Here is a 16,751-nt window from a genome sequence, read left to right on the forward strand (position 1 = left end):
GAACTCAGAAATCCGCCTGCCTCTGCCTCCCAAGTGCTGGGATTAAAGGCATGCGCCACCACGCCCGGCCCAACACCGCTTATCTTATCTGTGCCCATTTAGGCATTTGTCCCGAGGGAAAGAAATCTGGGCTTCAAGTTGGCTGGGGTAGCCTGATCCTCAGTTTTCAGCTCAAAGGACAGCGCTCCCCTCTCTCTCCTCTTTCCCCAGACTTGTAGCACACGCCTGTTACTGTTACTCTAACACTGCTGAAGAGGTAACAAGATAACAAATTTGAGGCTAACCTGGGCTACACAGTGAGTTCAAGAAAGGCTAGTACTACATAGCATAAGAGTGTAAAAAAAAAAAAAATTCCAAGTTTAAAAAAAAAAAAAAAAAAAAACAAGTTCATTCTGGGAAGATTTCCCACCTCAAATCCATTGGAATTATTGAAGTTTTAGAATTAAGTCCTTAAGATCATTTTATTAGACAACAAATATGAAATATGGCATTTAAAAAATGTTTCAAAAAAGAAAGAAAATGCTCACCACAAACAAGCATGAAAAAGTGAAGAAAACTCCCTCCTCTGGTGTCAAGCCATCTGCCTCAAGTAAAGATGTAGACAGTGTGGATTTTAGAAGTGGGGGTGGTGACGGTGATTCTCTACATCCTCCCCTGTGGATGGATGGCAGGGACTACCATAAGAAAGAGTGTGAAGGAAATCGTCAACAGTTTGAGACATTCTGAAGTAGAGCTGAACCTGTGAAGGAGAACCATCTGGAAGTCTAGCCTCTCCACTCAGGATTGAGAGCAAAGAGAGCTTGAAGCCCCTAGATATCAACTGTGCTTTTCCTGTTAGGGTCTGAGGATGGGGCTGAACGTTTCAAGGTGTGTAGCTGCTCATACGTGACCTAATCCCAGACCCACATGGGCCGACTTTCAGAAACTGTAAGTGCCAGGGACTATGCCTGAACTCACCAGGCTTCTGCCACCAGCCTAGGAGTAGTAGTGTACAGTCAATGTGCATTTGCAGTAGAGAGCTAAGTGGCTGCTCCGCGTGCCTGCAGAATTGTGGTTGAAAATGTTTTGTCTTCTCGGATTTGAGAAGTTTTAAACCCAGGGTGTCATTACCAGCTATTTGAAGCTTCTACAGTTGCAATGGCTTTTGTTTATGATGTGCCAATGGGGGAGAATAACGTTGAGCTGTGTAGCCTGCACAACCTTTTTAGGCTTATTTACAACCATAGAGTATAAGACCGTGTTAAAAACTGGAGTTGCTCAGTTGTTTAATTGTGTGTGATCAGTGAAGATTGAAGCCAGAGTACTGGGTTAATCCTGTTTGAGTGTGTTGTTGTTGCTATCATTAATACTCTAGTCTTCACCCTGAGGAGCTGGGTTTGTGTCTGGATTTAGAGGAGTGTGGCTGTAAAAAGTTTCCCATTGCCTGCATGTCTGAGAGTAGTAATGGGATGTGTCCATTAAGTTGTTAGACAGTAGGATAGACCATGCTGGCATTGCGGTTGTAGCCTCAATGATAAGCCACATTTTTCAGGTTAGAGTCTAGCCTCCTAAGACTGCCCCAGAATCTCAAGGGAGTACTTGTCACGTACCCATGGCAGGTCTCGTTCACAGTCTAACACAGTCAGATACTCTGTGTGTCTGCCATGGTTTGAATTCTGTGGGTTATTTGCTTATTTGTTTGATTATGTGTTCATGAGGTGTAGATGAATGGATTCTTACAGTATATGAACTGTGACTATCTTATTGTAGTGATGCATCTGTAAGATCTGTCCTTAACAGTTGTGTCCTTTGGTTACTGTCACTGCTGTGTAGGATTCCATGGCCTAGTCATCATGGTTTATCTCCACAGTTTTTTGTTGATTGACAGTTGGGTGCTTGCTGTTTCCATCATTTCTGCTTGTTTCTTTGTTTTGATTTGTGTGGTTGGTTTTGTGTATTCCACCAAGTCTCACTCTGTCAATCACACTGGCCTCAAACTCATAGCAATCCTTCTGCCTCAGCTTCCTGGGTGTTAAGATTAGAGGCATGAACTAAAAGGATTCAAGTATGAGGCTTTGGTAGCTCAATGGGGAGAGAAATCCAGCTTCCACAAACTCATATCTAACCTTGGGTCTTAGGGTTTACTGCTGTAAACAGATACCCGATGGCCAAAGCACCTCTTATAAGGGCATCTGATTGGGGCTGGCTTACAGGTTCAAAGGTTTAGTCCATTATCGAGTCAGGAACCTGGGAGCATCCAGGAAGGCGTGGTGCAGGAGGAGCTAAGAGTTCTATGTCTTCATCTGAAGGCTGCTAGCAGAATACTGGCCTCCAGGCAGCTAGGATGAGGGTCTTAAAGCCCACACCCAGAGTGACACACAACTACTCCAACAGGATCACACCTTCTAAAAAGAGTGAGCATATACGAACCATCACAGTTGTCACTAAAGCCTTGTCCTGGAGTCATGTTTTCTGCTTAAGGAAGGGTTCCTGAGTGGCCCCATTTGTTTAACCAGTATTTCTGGATCCCCAGAAATCCTTTGCAGACTCAGGCAGGGTTTCCCATTTTCAAAGCACAGCTGAAAGTTGCACTGGCAGGAGACAAGCATGTCTTTAGGCCATGGCATCTTTGCGCTTTACCACAAGGAGAATCAAGAAACCTAAGGACATTTTTTGTCTTGTTTCAGTTTGTTCTCTTGATTGAGGAATCTCCTCAACCCATGTGGCACCTCCACCTTAATGTTTTTAGGAAAAGAAATGCCAAGTTCATATTTTGTTTTGCTTTGTCTGTAAAATCTTCAGAAAAGCATGTTTTTTGTTTTTTTCTGTGTTTTGGAATTTCATCCAGAGACACTCAGATGGGGACATCAAGAAGTCTCTGGGATATAAGTGAAGAGCTATGAACATGTCACCATCTGTCCATTCACCGTATGATATGAGGTTCTCTGCTCTTGCGTCTTTCCTTAGGCATTTCAGGAAGTTTTTTTTTTTTTAAGATTTATTTATTTATTATATGTAAGTACACTGTAGCTGTTTTCAGACACTCCAGAAGAGGGTGTCAGATCTTGTTACGGATGGTTGTGAGCCACCATGTGGTTGCTGGGATTTGAACTCTGGACCTTCGGAAGAGCAGTCGGGTGCTCTTACCCACTGAGCCATCTCACCAGCCCTCAGGAAGTTTTTTAATTCTGCCAGTGTTCTGTTGGCTTGGTATAATGACAAGAATTCGTGGGGCACCCCAGTGCCTCTGCCTGTCAGGAGCCCAGACCTTATCCCACCAAAACTACATGCTGGCTAGGCACCCATAGGGCATCATGGTCCTTACTGACTGAGCTAGAAAATAAGGAATAATTTATTCCTTTATAGATTCCAATATAGATTTTTAAAAACTAAATAATAACAGGTGATTAGGTATACATGTGTAGGTATGTTTTAATTGTTATTTTTCTCCAAGCAGTTTATTAAAAGTGTGCAGGCTGACCTCTGTAGAACATTGTCCTTTCCTTCCACACTAGCATTTGTGAGTTGTGCCAGCCAGAAGAGGAATGGCAGGGTTCCAAAGGAAAAAAAAAAAAAAAAAAGATGGGGGAGGGGGAGTCCTTGCTCATTGGTTGATAGAGGGGGAGGGTGCTGCAGTAGAAAGTCTGAATTCAGGGTTCTGGAGTGTGAGGTTGCCTTCTCTTCCCCATTCCCATTCCCATCCAACTCACAGACTCTGCAGCCTGTTCATTCACCCCCAGGCCAGCAAAGCCCCCCCCCCCCGTTGGTAACTAAGTCCAAGGCCATGTGTAGAAGCCGAGTAGTCTCAACATCAGATATCATGTCTTGGAGGAAGTTACCTAAACTCTGAAGAATTATCATGTCTGCAGTTTCAAAATGAGCCATAAAAGAGTAAGTAAGCCCTTGAAATCTGGCAACTTGATCCAGGTGTCTGACGTTTCGCTGCTACGGTCTCAACAGTTTTTTGTTGAGGACTTACTGCTGGTATAGTAGAAAGATTCAGAAGTGGCCTTATTGGTTGTGTGTCTGGGCTGCCTTCTGACGCTCCAAATTACTACAATTCTTAGTAAATAGCTGGTGCTTAATAATTTTTATTTTTTAATTTTAAAGGAATAAAGTAGCTTAAAAATAGTATGATTCTATAACCAAGGTATAAACACAAAGTTATATATATGAAAAGGTAATGTAACTGGTGGTATATTTAGGGTTGTAACTGGATAGCTTACTTAATAAACTAGATCATGTAAGTAAAGAATTTAATTACTAAACAGGTCATTCCTACTTCAGTAAGAAGTGAATAGTCAGGATTAAATAGTGGTTAAATAATAATAGTGTTATCACAATTAATTTATATTCTTCTCTTAAGTTTAAATTTTGTCTAATATTACTTATTTGATACAACACACTAATTTTCACAGCAGCTTAATTGAAATATAATTACTATACAAATATTTTGATATTAGATGTATTTCTTTTGCTGAGTTTGGACATATATAAATCACCTTTATTAGGTTTTTAGCCATAAACTATATTCAAATCTACAACTAAACACACTTTAAAATATTTCTTAGCCTGTAAAAACATCTCAGAGGTCCAGGACCTGGATTCTGTCCACATATGAGCATTCACATGTAAGCTTAAAACTGTAACTCCAGTTGTAGGTCATTTGACATTCTCTTCTGGCCTGTGTGTTGCAGGAAATATTAAAAAATGACCGGCTTGCCCCGGCTGCCTGGCTGGCCATGCACTGGCAGGCAATGGCCGACCTGTTTTATTTCATGGAGACTCTCTGGCCTTGAGCTCCCAAAACATTCCACCCAGCTCCCTAAGTTTCTACTGGCTGGTCATTACCCCACCAGCCCCACGCTTCAACTCTCCCCCCACCCCCCCTACAACCTTTGTGGTACAGATCAGATAGATGCAAACCCACACTTTGCCACCATACCTTTCTCTCTTGAACCCAGATGAGCCACCACATGAAGGAAAACACAACACAAACTCAGTTCAGGAACAATGGTAACTCAATCTCTGGACGCAACAACTGAAACCTAACCTTGTCAGCCTTATTAAAATCTGATTCCTCCAGCGATGAATCCTTGTGGATCCTCCATGATAGTGGGAAACTCTAGCAGCTACATCTTACCCTTATGTTGTCCCCATTCCAAAAGGAACTCACTCTCTCCTGCCTCTTTCCTTCCTCCATCGAACCCGGAAGTCCCTCCTACTTGCCCAGTGTTTGGCTCCTTCATTCATTAGGGGATTGGTTCACAAGAACAGCACCAAGCCCATCCACAACACGCAGTCACCAGGCATATACATGGTACACTTACAGACAGACAGACAAAACACTCATACAAAAATAAATAAATAAATAAATATATCTCTAAAAATAAAATATTTATTTTTGAGAATTTTATATATGTATAAAATGTTCATACAATGAAGTATGACCATATCTACCCCTCACCTCTCCCTCCAACTCCTCCCATATTACCCCAACATACCCCCTCCCAACTTATAAATTTTATTTGTGTGTATGTGTGCATAAGTATACATGTGTGTGTGTGTGTGTGTGAGTAGGGTGCACATCTGTGCACATGTGGAAGCCAGCAGGGAGTAGATTCCTGGGAGCCACAGTTACGGGTGTTTGCTAGACACCTGCCTTGTCAAAGGATGCTGGGATCTGAATTCTAGGTCTCATTATTATCCAGCAAGTACCTTCCATGCTGAGACCTCTCTCCAGCCCTCTGTTGGGTAAACCAGAAGTACTACTGTATTTCAGGCACATGAATTCAAAGGCAGACAGGTGTGTCGGGAAACAACTGCTTTGTGACCTACGTTTGGGCATATTGGCCAGTGTTTCCAAGCACTGTGCTTGCCTGAGCACTGAAACTCTCTGAGATGCTTCAGACGTTGCCTCTCACCAGCTGAGCTACACTGTCTTAGGGAGGGCCCTAGGAATCTGTATTTTCCACAAGGAGAAATTAGCTAAGGTGGAGAAACGAACTGTCAAACGGGGCCAAACAAGCCCCAGTGGGGTTAGGAGAGGTCGTTGTGCAGTGTGTCTGGGGGGAGGGGGAGGGTAACTGAAACTTGGCTGTGATGTGGGAGCCACAATGAATGGGGGAAGAGGTGGACGGTCCAAGCAAGGAGAACTTTGGCCGAGGTTCCGAAAGGAATATCTTGTTCAAAAAGTAATGGGGTTCATGTGACTGTCAATAGAAGGGGCTAGCACGGGGCCATATACCATAATCCCATCACTGGGGAGCTGAAGCAGGATCAGTCCCAGTCTGAGATAAGCCTAGGTTGCTTAGGCAACAAACCAATGGGGAAGGGCAATGGAGAGAGGCTGGAAGCTTTGGCTTCTGTCCCAACATGAAGTCTATGGGCATTGCTTTGAAAGCCACGTGGTCTATTGTAGGATTTGAAGCAAGGGAAATCTTAAGTTGCCAATAAGTGGACTAATGAGAGAGAGAGAGAGAAAGAAGAAAGAGAGAGAGAGAGAGAGAGAGAATCCAGTTTGTCAGGGAGGCTCCCAGGAACGACGGCTGGTTAACAGGAGCAGGATGACTTGAGAATAATTGGCCGACTTTGGCTGTAAGAATTAGAGATAAGCTGATAGCTTTTAAAAGGGAAAGTTAAATGTGTCAGGATGACTCCTCAGATGAGAACCCGAGAGACTCGAAGACGAGAGGATGAATTCCATCTTCCTTGTGTTGTTTCTGTGGCTGGAGAGGGCCACGGATACCAGGCATTTGGGTATCTAAAGATTCCGATTTGGGGTTTCTAGCATCCTGGTGGTAGAGGCAAAGTCTGGGGGGCATGTGAGATCACTGAGTGCCCACTGAAAGTTCTGTGGAAGCCAGGATGGAGAGAGCCCTGCTACAGAAGAGGTCCGGTGCCTTATCAACAACAGAAAGCAAGTTAGATCTGCACTAAGGAGCCCTTTCTGGGATCCAGAAACTTGGAATCCACAGCAGGATTAGGGAGTGACAGGGAGGACACAGGTGGAAGTGAGAGTAGGTGACCTTTAACACAGAGGAAGGGTGATTCAACTGGAGGCCTTCATAACGGCCCAGTCCCGGATGCTGTAGTGATTAGGGAACACCCTGCATCTGAACTACCAGAACTGGAGGTAGCTTTTTAAGCATTAGTGGAAAAAGCCTCTCAAAGCCTGAGGAAACGTGACATGGGTACAGATGGGATCCGTGTGCTGTGAAGATAGAAGCTGAGTAATGTCGCCACCCATCCCTCCTTGAGGAAAATCATGTATAATCTGAGGTACAACCTTGTGGTTTCTGCTGGGTCGCATCACCGCTACTGATTCATGTACGACATCTGCTATTGGACTGGACTGTTGGTATCCTGACAACGAAGAGTAGAACCACCCCCAAGGAACTACTTCTAAACAGGTCCACAACCCCCATTTTTCTATTAACTGTCTTATTCCTCTACCTGGGTCCGGTGCCTAGAAGGAAGGTTGAAACGTTTAATAACCCTAAGTAAAGTAGGCTTTGAAAAATCTAAGCCTACATCCCACAGATATCAGAGGCTGGGAGACAATAAATTCTATTGGCTCTGTGGTTCTTACCCTTCTAAATGCAGTTTAGTACAGCTCCTCATGTTGTGCTGACCCGAACCATAAAATTATTTCCGTTGCTACTTCATGACTTTAAACTCGCTACTGTTATGAATCGTAATGGGGTAGTTGATCCACGGGGTTGGGGATCATGGTGAGGACAGGCATTACTGAGGGAATGAGCATAAGAGATTAGATAGATGTTTGTTGTTCAGTTCAGTAAGACCAACAGTATCACGTGCACACTACAGTTAAAAGTGAAGTTGATTCAGCGGGGGACCTTGGGACTTATGTACAGCTTTAGCTTTAGTGCCCCAGGGTGCTGAACCCGTTCCTTCCTGCAGAACTCTGCACAAAAACCCATACTGGGTAGTCCCCCAGCTAGCGTCAGAGTGGCAGTTCCATGGTCCGGGCCTCTTCCGGTCGCTGCCCGCTACATCTCCGGAGCACAGACCTGCTCATGGAGATCTCTAACAGCACACACACTCCAGGGAGGAGGGAAGCATCCATATTTTCCTCTGCAGGATTTTCCCGGCGTAGACTCGTGTTTTTCAGAGCTCGGGGGACAAAAAGAAATACTGTAAAAAGCCATGTGCAAGGTTTTCAGATCTTGCGTTTTAAAGATGCTCCGCTTAAGACACAATTGTGTTGTCGTTTTTTGTTAAACCTAAGGTGTTCAAATTATCATCCGTCTGATGTCAGTGTCTGCCTTCTTATTGGACTTCCAAAAGTTCAATCGTCTCTTCTGTCAGAGTATTTCCTCTTTAAATCACCATCTTGCTCTCGGAGAACGATTCACTGAAGCACCCGATGATAGGAGCTGATAAGAAGGATCCCTCTGGTCTTCTGACAGAAATTATAATTTTAATCCACCCTAAAACCTCCCATTTGATCACACTTTTTTCTTAATAAATTCTAGATTTGGACCATTTCTATATTGTGCAATCACTTTGGGGGCAACGGTTTTAATTTGATTTTTAAGTACGCCGTCAGCTCTTCTGTCTCACTGGTCAGCATTAGTATTTTGTCCCTGGACACCTAATGTAGCTTTGTTTCTCCCAACTCAAAAGTATTTTAACACTCTTCCGGGAATGTGCTTAGCGTGATAAATAGTGCTGTCTCTGAAGTGTTTCCTGAAGGTCCAGTTGTCAAATGTCTGTTCTATGGCTGTGGCTCTCTAAGAAGGAGGAAGATGTGGGTTGGGAGCAGTTAGGTCATTCAGAGGTGTGACTAAGGGGGTCCTGGGATCTTGGTCCCTTCTGTCTGCTTCCTGGACATCATAAAGTGAACAGACCTACTTGTTCTGTTCTTCTATCGATATGGCCTGATGCCGCAACCACAAATTACTGTGGAGGACAAATCCTAAAATCTTGTGCCCAAGTAAATCATGATAAGACACATCTCAGGAATGTATCACACACCAGAAAGCTGAGGGACATGAGTGAATACACTTTATTGTGAAAACTGTACCCGTGAGCTCAGCTTGAACATGGCCCTTTGTCAACTTCCTTTATCTTTGGGCTCTTTATTCACGATCATTTAGAACCATATTTTCTCCTATATAAACTCCTTATATACACATGCACTGTTTTAAAATTAGTGACTTGCCTGGTGCTATAGCTCACACATTTAAATCCCAGAACTCTGAAGGCAGAGGGAGGCAGATCTCTTTGAGTTTGAGGCCAGCCTGGTCTACCAAGTGAGTTCCAGGACAGCCATTGCTACACAGAGAAACTGCCTTGAAAACAAACAAACAAAAACCAAAACTTAGTGACTCTTCTTCACTTAAAACTCCCCTGTCTCCCAGTAACTACAAGGTTGGAGCCAACTGTTGCATATCCAGTGTGTGGTAACTGTACCAAGGTGAAGAGAATGGGCTTCGTGTTCAGCTGCTACCAAACCCTACTACATTGTTAGCATGCTTTGGGTGAAGTCCCCAAGGGTAACTACAGCAGACAAAGACTCTGAAGGTAAAGGTGAATAGCTTATGAAGGAGAATTTGTAAAGTGAGGTTTCCATCTGTGGTAGCTAGGCCTTTATTGGGGAAATTCTCTTTTCTCTTAAGGAAGCAATTGAAGACTAGACGCTCAAGGTTAAATGCTTGGTAGGCTCCTAGCTCCTCACCATGCTTGTTAGAGGGACTCAGAGTTCAGGGAAGCAGCTCCTAAGGTTTATCAGCTGTGGGTTTGCTTAGCGATTGCTTTCAGTTGGCTCTTGTTCTTTTGGTTGTAATTTACCTCTTGCTTTGCCCTGCACATCAGGAATCTCTTGAAAACACCATATTTTCTGGTTACAAAATATTTATATTAAAAAAAACATATTGCTTCCAAATTTAGTGCTAAAAATTCAGAATATAGAATTAAGAGGGAAGACAATTGCCAACCTTCCTAAACCTCCAGATGATTCATTCCAGTATCATTTCACTGTTGATTTCCCACTCCTTGTTCTCTGTAGCCTTATACATATGTTTTAAAAAGTAAATGTGAAAAGGCTGGGGAGATGGTTCAGTGGTTAAGAGCCCTTACTGCTCTTTCAGAGGACCCAAATTCAGTTTCCAGCACCCATATTAGGTGCTTACAACCCCCTGTAACTCCAGCTCCAGGGGAGCCAGCACCCTCCTTTGGCTGTCAGGGGCACCCACACACAGGTGTGCATACATACACCTAGACTCAAATACATAAAAATAACTTGAAAAAGTGAGATTAAAGCTGACTTACTCTGCAAACTGTTTCCCAGTTTGAGCCTATGGCAGGATGAAGTTTCAGGTGGGAACGCACTGATGTCATCCAGAGGCGCTGTCATCGCGTTAATTCACAAGCGTATTTGTGGTTCCTAACTTCAAGACTTAAATAACGTTGCTATGAATAGTTCTGGGTAAGAATCGCGATTCCCGCATTATGACTGTAGAGATTCTTTAAAGCCAGGGTACAGCAGAGAAAAGTCAGAGGGGCGTTTCCATGGTCTGAGGAAATGCCTTCTAGTGTTACTTCCTCCCATGGAGCTCACACCAGCAAGGGAACAGCAAACGCGTGGAGAAACACCTGTGTGGGTCAAGTTCGCGAACCCGTGGGTGGTCTCCAGGGATGCTGTGGCTTTGTTAGCACTGTGCAGGGTGAGCTAAAGGAGAACTCGGATGCACTCGCTGTTCTTATATGTTAGGAAACTCGGCGCGCCGCACTGTTTCTAGATGTCTCAGGGGCGCCCTCCCTTTGGTGAGACACCTGTGACGCTAAGCTTGGCTCTGGGACTGCCCCACCCCTCCGCCATAAACCCCATTCAAGTCTCTCCCCCAGGCTATTCTCTTCTGATCACGCAGTGTCAAGGCTGAGGCTCTCTGCCATGACCCAGAGCTCTTCACCCTGAGTTCAGAAGCTGCTCTCCTTTTTCTGCACCACCAATGGGAGGAAGGGGAGTGTCCGTGAAGGGACACTGCGCCTAGGTTGTGTGGTGTGACCTGGATTCTGAAGAGCTCATGAAGCTGACCCTGGGCAAAGGCCCTCCCCTCCTCTTCGGGTAACAAAGTGCCACTCCAAGAGCACCCAAGCAAGGGCAGTACATTGGGCAAAACGAGGTGCTTTTAAACTGGGTAAACTGGGATGGGTTAGCTTGGAGTGCTTCCTGGGTGAGCTTCTGTAATTAGACCTGCAAGAGCAGCGACACCCTGGTCCTCTGTGTGAAATTCATGATTCCATGTACGGGGTCGTCCTATCTCCTGTCTGATGTGATCAAGAGCCCTACTGCCCCAGACCTGCCCCAAAGAGAACCCACATCCCCGAGAATCTCCTACATCTGCGTGGTTTTAGACTATCATCATCTCCCCGTGCTTCTCACTGAATCCAACAGCCAACCCCCCATGTCTGAGGGTTTTCTCTGCTACTTTATTTAAATAATGATCTTAGTTAAATATTTCATCAACCACAGGAGGGAAGCATCTCGTTATTCAGGAAAGTGGATGGAAGTTTGGGGTAGTTAATAACTCGCTGTGGGTCACAGTCCAAGGAGACTCTGAAGTGGGCTTCCAATCCAGGTTTGCTTTCTAATTCCACCTTTTTTTTTTTTTTTTTTTTTTTTTTAATGTTTGCTTGTTGAAGGGAAACTTTCTTGGCAGGGATTTTTTTGAAAGAGTTTTTTTTTGTTTTTTTTTTTTTTTAAGATTTATTTATTTATTATATGTAAGTACACTGTAGCTGTCTTCAGACACTCCAGAAGAGGGCGTCAGATCTTGTTACGGATGGTTATGAGCCACCATGTGGTTGCTGGGACTTGAACTCCGGACCTTCGGAAGAGCAGTCGGGTGCTCTTACCCACTGAGCCATCTCACCAGCCTGAAAGAGTTTTCTTTAAACAGCAGCTCCCTTTGTGTGTGCGTGTGTGTGTGTGTGTGTGTGTGTGTGTGTGTGTGTGTGTGTGTGTGTGTTTTACAGAACCGGCCAAAGATTTTCTTTCCAAAGCTTGGAACACTACATGCTCTTCACAGAACTGCAAAGTTTCCAGTGAAGAAGGAGACTTTTTAGCTACCCTACCCCTCTGCAGTTCAAATATCATCAAAATATCTACTCTATTTGCCTTTGATAAACATCAAGATTGATTTTTGAAGTAAGCAAAATGTTTTGCTGTCCCAAAAGAACTCAGTACCTGGTCACTGGAAAGTATTTTTTGCTTAACTTTTCTATAGTGAAAAAAAAAAATGTTCAAAAGTTATGATAAAAACCACAGCTATAGGAGCTGAGAGACGGCTCTGTGGTTAAGAGTACTGGTTGCTCTTACAGAGACTCCGGGTTCAGTTCCCAACACCTACATAAATGAAAGGGCTCACAACCTTTAATTTCGGTTCCAGGGAATCTAGCGCCCTCTTCTGGCCTTCCAGGAAACTACATGCATGTGGTGCCAGTACAGACACGTATGCACACATATACATAAAGGGGAATTATTTAATTATCCCTTTTAAAAGCCAGGTATGTGATGGTAGCACATGTCTGTAATCCCAGCTACTTGGAAGGGGAATAACAAGCTCTAAGCCATGTCGGACTGCACAGCAAGCTTCGAAGCCACTTTCAAAAGGCAGGCAATATCAGTTGAATTGGAGGGTACTTACCCAGCATGCGTGAGGCCCTTGGTTCAAGCTCCACCAATGTTAATTAAATAAATGAACAAACACAGTAAATGAGTAACTATCTGGTTCTAAATGAAAAGCTTCTGAAGACAGCTTCAGTAGTGTGTCAAGAGTACCCACAAAAGATTAATAGAACGTGAACTGATTCTGGATTTCTGCCCATGTGCTGAGAAAAAGTAGCCAGAAAAAGACAGAATGAACTTTGGGGGCTCATTGCCCAGGTGGCCAGAACATGGTAGTCTAATGTCCTGTGGATGGAGGCTAAGTCCTCTCCTGTAAACACATTAGCATCCTGGAAGGGGTTCCTCTGTCTGAAATCCTACATGCTTTTTGTTTCTTTGCCTTTTAAAACACACAACTGATAAATTTTACCTATGGTGAAATGCACACCCTAAGTGTGCCTTCAGTGAAGAAAACATAAGGACCTGCCAGGCCTTTCTCAGTACAGAAGCACTGCCATCACCCGGGCAGCTGCTGTTCTAACATGGCTGGTTTGTTTCCTCCATTCTCTGACCTCCTATTAAGGGAATCACACAGTCACCATTTTCTATAAGACTTCCTGGGGTTGGCATAAGGTCAGTCATCCCATTCACGTTGAACATTTCAGCCATCCATTCATTTTGGGATCTGAATAGTGCTCCACTTTGTAACCCTTCTGCTATTTGACCTGGGTTTTCATCAGGGGTATGTTTATTATTATTATTATTATTATTATTATTATTATTATTAATGACAGTCATTCCCAGTGTGTGCTTCTCTCCTTAGGGAAGTAGAGATACTTCAATTTTGTTGTTGTTGTTGTTGTTGTTGTTGTTGTTCATCTTTCTACCCAAATTGATGTCAAGGATTCTGCTGGCTTAGTGCCTAGGATTGTCTTAGCACAGAGTGGGGGCTGAAAGTCAATGAAGGAGCTCAGGAATGGCCTTGCAGTCCTGATAATTTAGACGTGTCTCAGTTTAGTGGCAGAGCAAAGACAGCGGTAGGAGGTGCGAACGCTGTCCTTTGATTATAGAGTGACTGGGTCTCCCTCTCGTGCGACCCTGTCTAGCCCATAGTGTGCTAGGACTGTTCCCGCCCCTTCCGGGTTCTGACTAGATTTGTCTGGTGAGACATTAGGACATGTACTTTGGAAGATGTAAGTAGCTAACCTGGCTGACACTCCCTCTCTCTCCCTGGGTCTTAGCCACCATTTTGCCCACCTCTGACACCACTGTTATGCTTGTTCCTGTCAACTGTCGCTACAGAGGTGGACTCTGCCACATTACCAGGCCTGCGCCCCACCATTGCCATCATTTCGGGGGTCTTGAGGAAGCTCCTCCTTCCCTCTCTTCTCTGAAGTGAATGGTTGCACTCCAATGTCTGCAGTCTCTTGTGCTGGGGTCTGCATTGAATCCTAGCCAGCAGTGCTCACGTTTGGTCAACTTCTTGGTATTGACAGAACCTATTCACTTCACTATCCCATGTCAACCCCCAGACAGCTCTACCGATAGCCCCTTTGGGCTTTTTAGTTTCTAAAGGGTGTAAGCACAGTGTTTTTGTGCACTGTGTAAAGATTATCCTTGTGTTTTTCAAATGCTGATTTCTCTTCCCTCACACCTTGTTTCTATCTGACACAATGTTGTAATGCTTATACCAAGAATCTCCTGGCTCAGGTTTGTGTAAACAATTGTTACCATTTATTCTCTGCCTTGTCAATAAATGCTGATCACCTAATGGCTGGACAGAAGAGACAACAGAGCAGAAGATTCTGCCTGCCAAAGGGAAGGGAGACAGACAGACAGACAGACAGACAGACAGAGACAGTGACAGAGACAGAGACAGAGACAGAGACAGACAGACAGACAGAGACAGACAGACAGAAAGATTCAGATCTGCCAGTAGAATGAAGAGACTGGCCCAAGGAGAGGGTCCAAGAAGACACCATGAGAAAAAAATCTGAAGCCCAATATGCACTATGCAAATATAATATGCAACAGTAATATGCAAATATCATGGAATGGGGGGGAAGGTAGCTGGATCAGTTCATGGGGCTATTATAAATCATTTAACTGCCCAGTATTGGGGTACATCTTGAAATAAATCTTTGTTTCTCTGTGTGGTTACTTGCAAGGGTAAAGAAATAACAACTGATGGATTTATTTACTATTTACACTTATATTAAAAAATTACTAATTTTACAAAAGGGAGACACAGAAAAGTGGTAACTTGACCTACTCTGCATACAAATGTTGCCTGCACACGATCCCGAGTTTTCTAGTATCCTCTGGGTCTTGTTCAAGAACATTGGTGCTCTCTCTCTAAATATATGTTAAGCTCAAAGAAGGGTTGGGGGTGGCTCCTGGGTAAGGTGCTTGTCATGCACACTTGGGGAACAGAGCTTGGAGCCCCAGCACCAACACTGAAAAACTGGGTACCCTTGCCAAGGCTCAGGAAACACTGCCAAAGAGGAGGCAGGAAGAATGACATGTGGGAGGACTGGGAGGACACATGCTGGGAGGACTGGGAGGACACATGCTGGAGGACTGGGAGGACACACGCTGGAGGACTGGGAAGACACACGCTGGAGGACTGGGAAGACACATGCTGGAGGACTGGGAAGACACACGCTGGAGGACTGGGAGGTCACACGCTGGAGGACTGGGAGGTCACACGCTGGAGGACTGGGAGGTCACACGCTGGAGGACTGGGAGGTCACATGCTGGAGGACTGGGAGGACACATGCTGGAGGACTGGGAGGACACACGCTGGAGGACTGGGAGGACACACGCTAGAGGACTGGGAAGACACATGCTGGAGGACTGGGAGGTCACACACTGGAGGACTGGGAGGACACACGCTGGAGGACTGGGAGGTCACACGCTGCAGGACTGGGAGGTCACACGCTGGAGGACTGGGAAGACACACGCTGGAGGACTGGGAGGACACATGCTGGAGGACTGGGAGGAGACATGTCTCTCCAGACATGGTTGTTGGAGCCTGGTTACCTGCCCAGGATCAAGTCAGTCGATATGGGGGCAGGGTGGAAGGGAAGGCTCACAAGGCCCCACCCCTTACTAAGGAGCTTTCTGACATCTGCTAAGGAAAACGAATCATTCTCCTTTGTGGGTGTGAACGGTCCCATACCTATGTATATATAATGAAATGAAGTAGGATTATGGATGTGTGTGTGTGTGTGTGTGTGTGTGTGTGTGTGTGTGTGTGGCAAGTGCACTTAGAGACTTAGAGACCAAACTCTTATCCATGTCTGAGTAGGGAGGAGCCTTGATGGTTTGCTTTCTCTTCTTTGTGAGACATTACACACTGTAGCACAGGATGGTCTGAAAGTCTTTGTACAGCCCAGGCTGGCCTCAAATTCCAGAGAACTCTCCTGCCTCCGCCTCCCAAGTACTGGAGGTAGCAGGTGTGAGCTACCACATCTGATTTTGACTTTAGTAAGCATTTAGCATGTCACCTGGCTCCAGGGAGACAGGATGGGTCAACCAGCCCCACTAGAATTCCCCTTGCTGCGGGGGTTTTAGGTTGCTCTGTGTTTAAGCCCACAGACCCTGAAGAGAACATACATGTATAGAGGCAGACATTTCCCTCTACCTCCTAGAGAAGGTACCCAGTTTTAACTGCCATGGAACCAGAGCTATGAGGGTATCTAAATAGTCTAACTAGAGTCAGAAGACAGGGTTTGTCTTTAAACTAGTAAAATTAATACCTAGTACTCTGTTTCCTTGTTCTAGACAAGGAGGTATAATTAGAGAAGGCCAGAGCCATAATTCTATTACTAATGTAGTAGATTGTGTTGTATGAGTCAATGAGATATTGTACATTACTTCAAAATTAATTACATTGGCCAGGGCAGTGGTGGCACACGCCTTTAATCCCAGCACTTGGAAGCCAGAGGCAGGCGGATTTCTGAGTTCGAGGCCAGCCTGGTCTATAAAGTGAGTTCCAGGACAGCCAGGGCTACACAGAGAAACCTTGTCTCAAAAAACTAAAAAGAAGAAGAAGAAGAAGAAGAAGAAGAAGAAGAAGAAGAAGAAGAAGAAGAAGAAGAAGAAGAAGAAGAAGAAGAAGAAGAAGAAGAAGAAG

At 44.6% G+C, this 16,751-nt stretch overlaps 1 protein-coding gene across 4 annotated transcripts in view; it reads left to right on the forward strand.

Moving 5' to 3' along the window:
• Positions 1-16,751, forward strand: part of Papss2 (3'-phosphoadenosine 5'-phosphosulfate synthase 2) — a 71,299-nt gene that overhangs the window by 22,018 nt on the left and 32,530 nt on the right. The window contains exon 1 of one of the 4 annotated variants that reach the window (XM_021192677.2): positions 3,675-3,870. The exons of 2 other annotated variants lie outside the window; for them this stretch is intronic. In XM_021192677.2, the coding sequence (XP_021048336.1) occupies positions 3,856-3,870 (15 nt within the window). In that variant the 5' untranslated portion in view covers positions 3,675-3,855. Of the gene's footprint in view, positions 1-3,674; positions 3,871-16,751 lie in introns of those variants that run through there. One more of the 4 variants, XM_029536586.1, reaches the window with a different exon arrangement.

The sequence above is a fragment of the Mus pahari genome, chromosome 1, assembly GCF_900095145.1.
Source record: "Mus pahari chromosome 1, PAHARI_EIJ_v1.1, whole genome shotgun sequence".
NCBI lineage: Eukaryota > Metazoa > Chordata > Mammalia > Rodentia > Muridae > Mus > Mus pahari.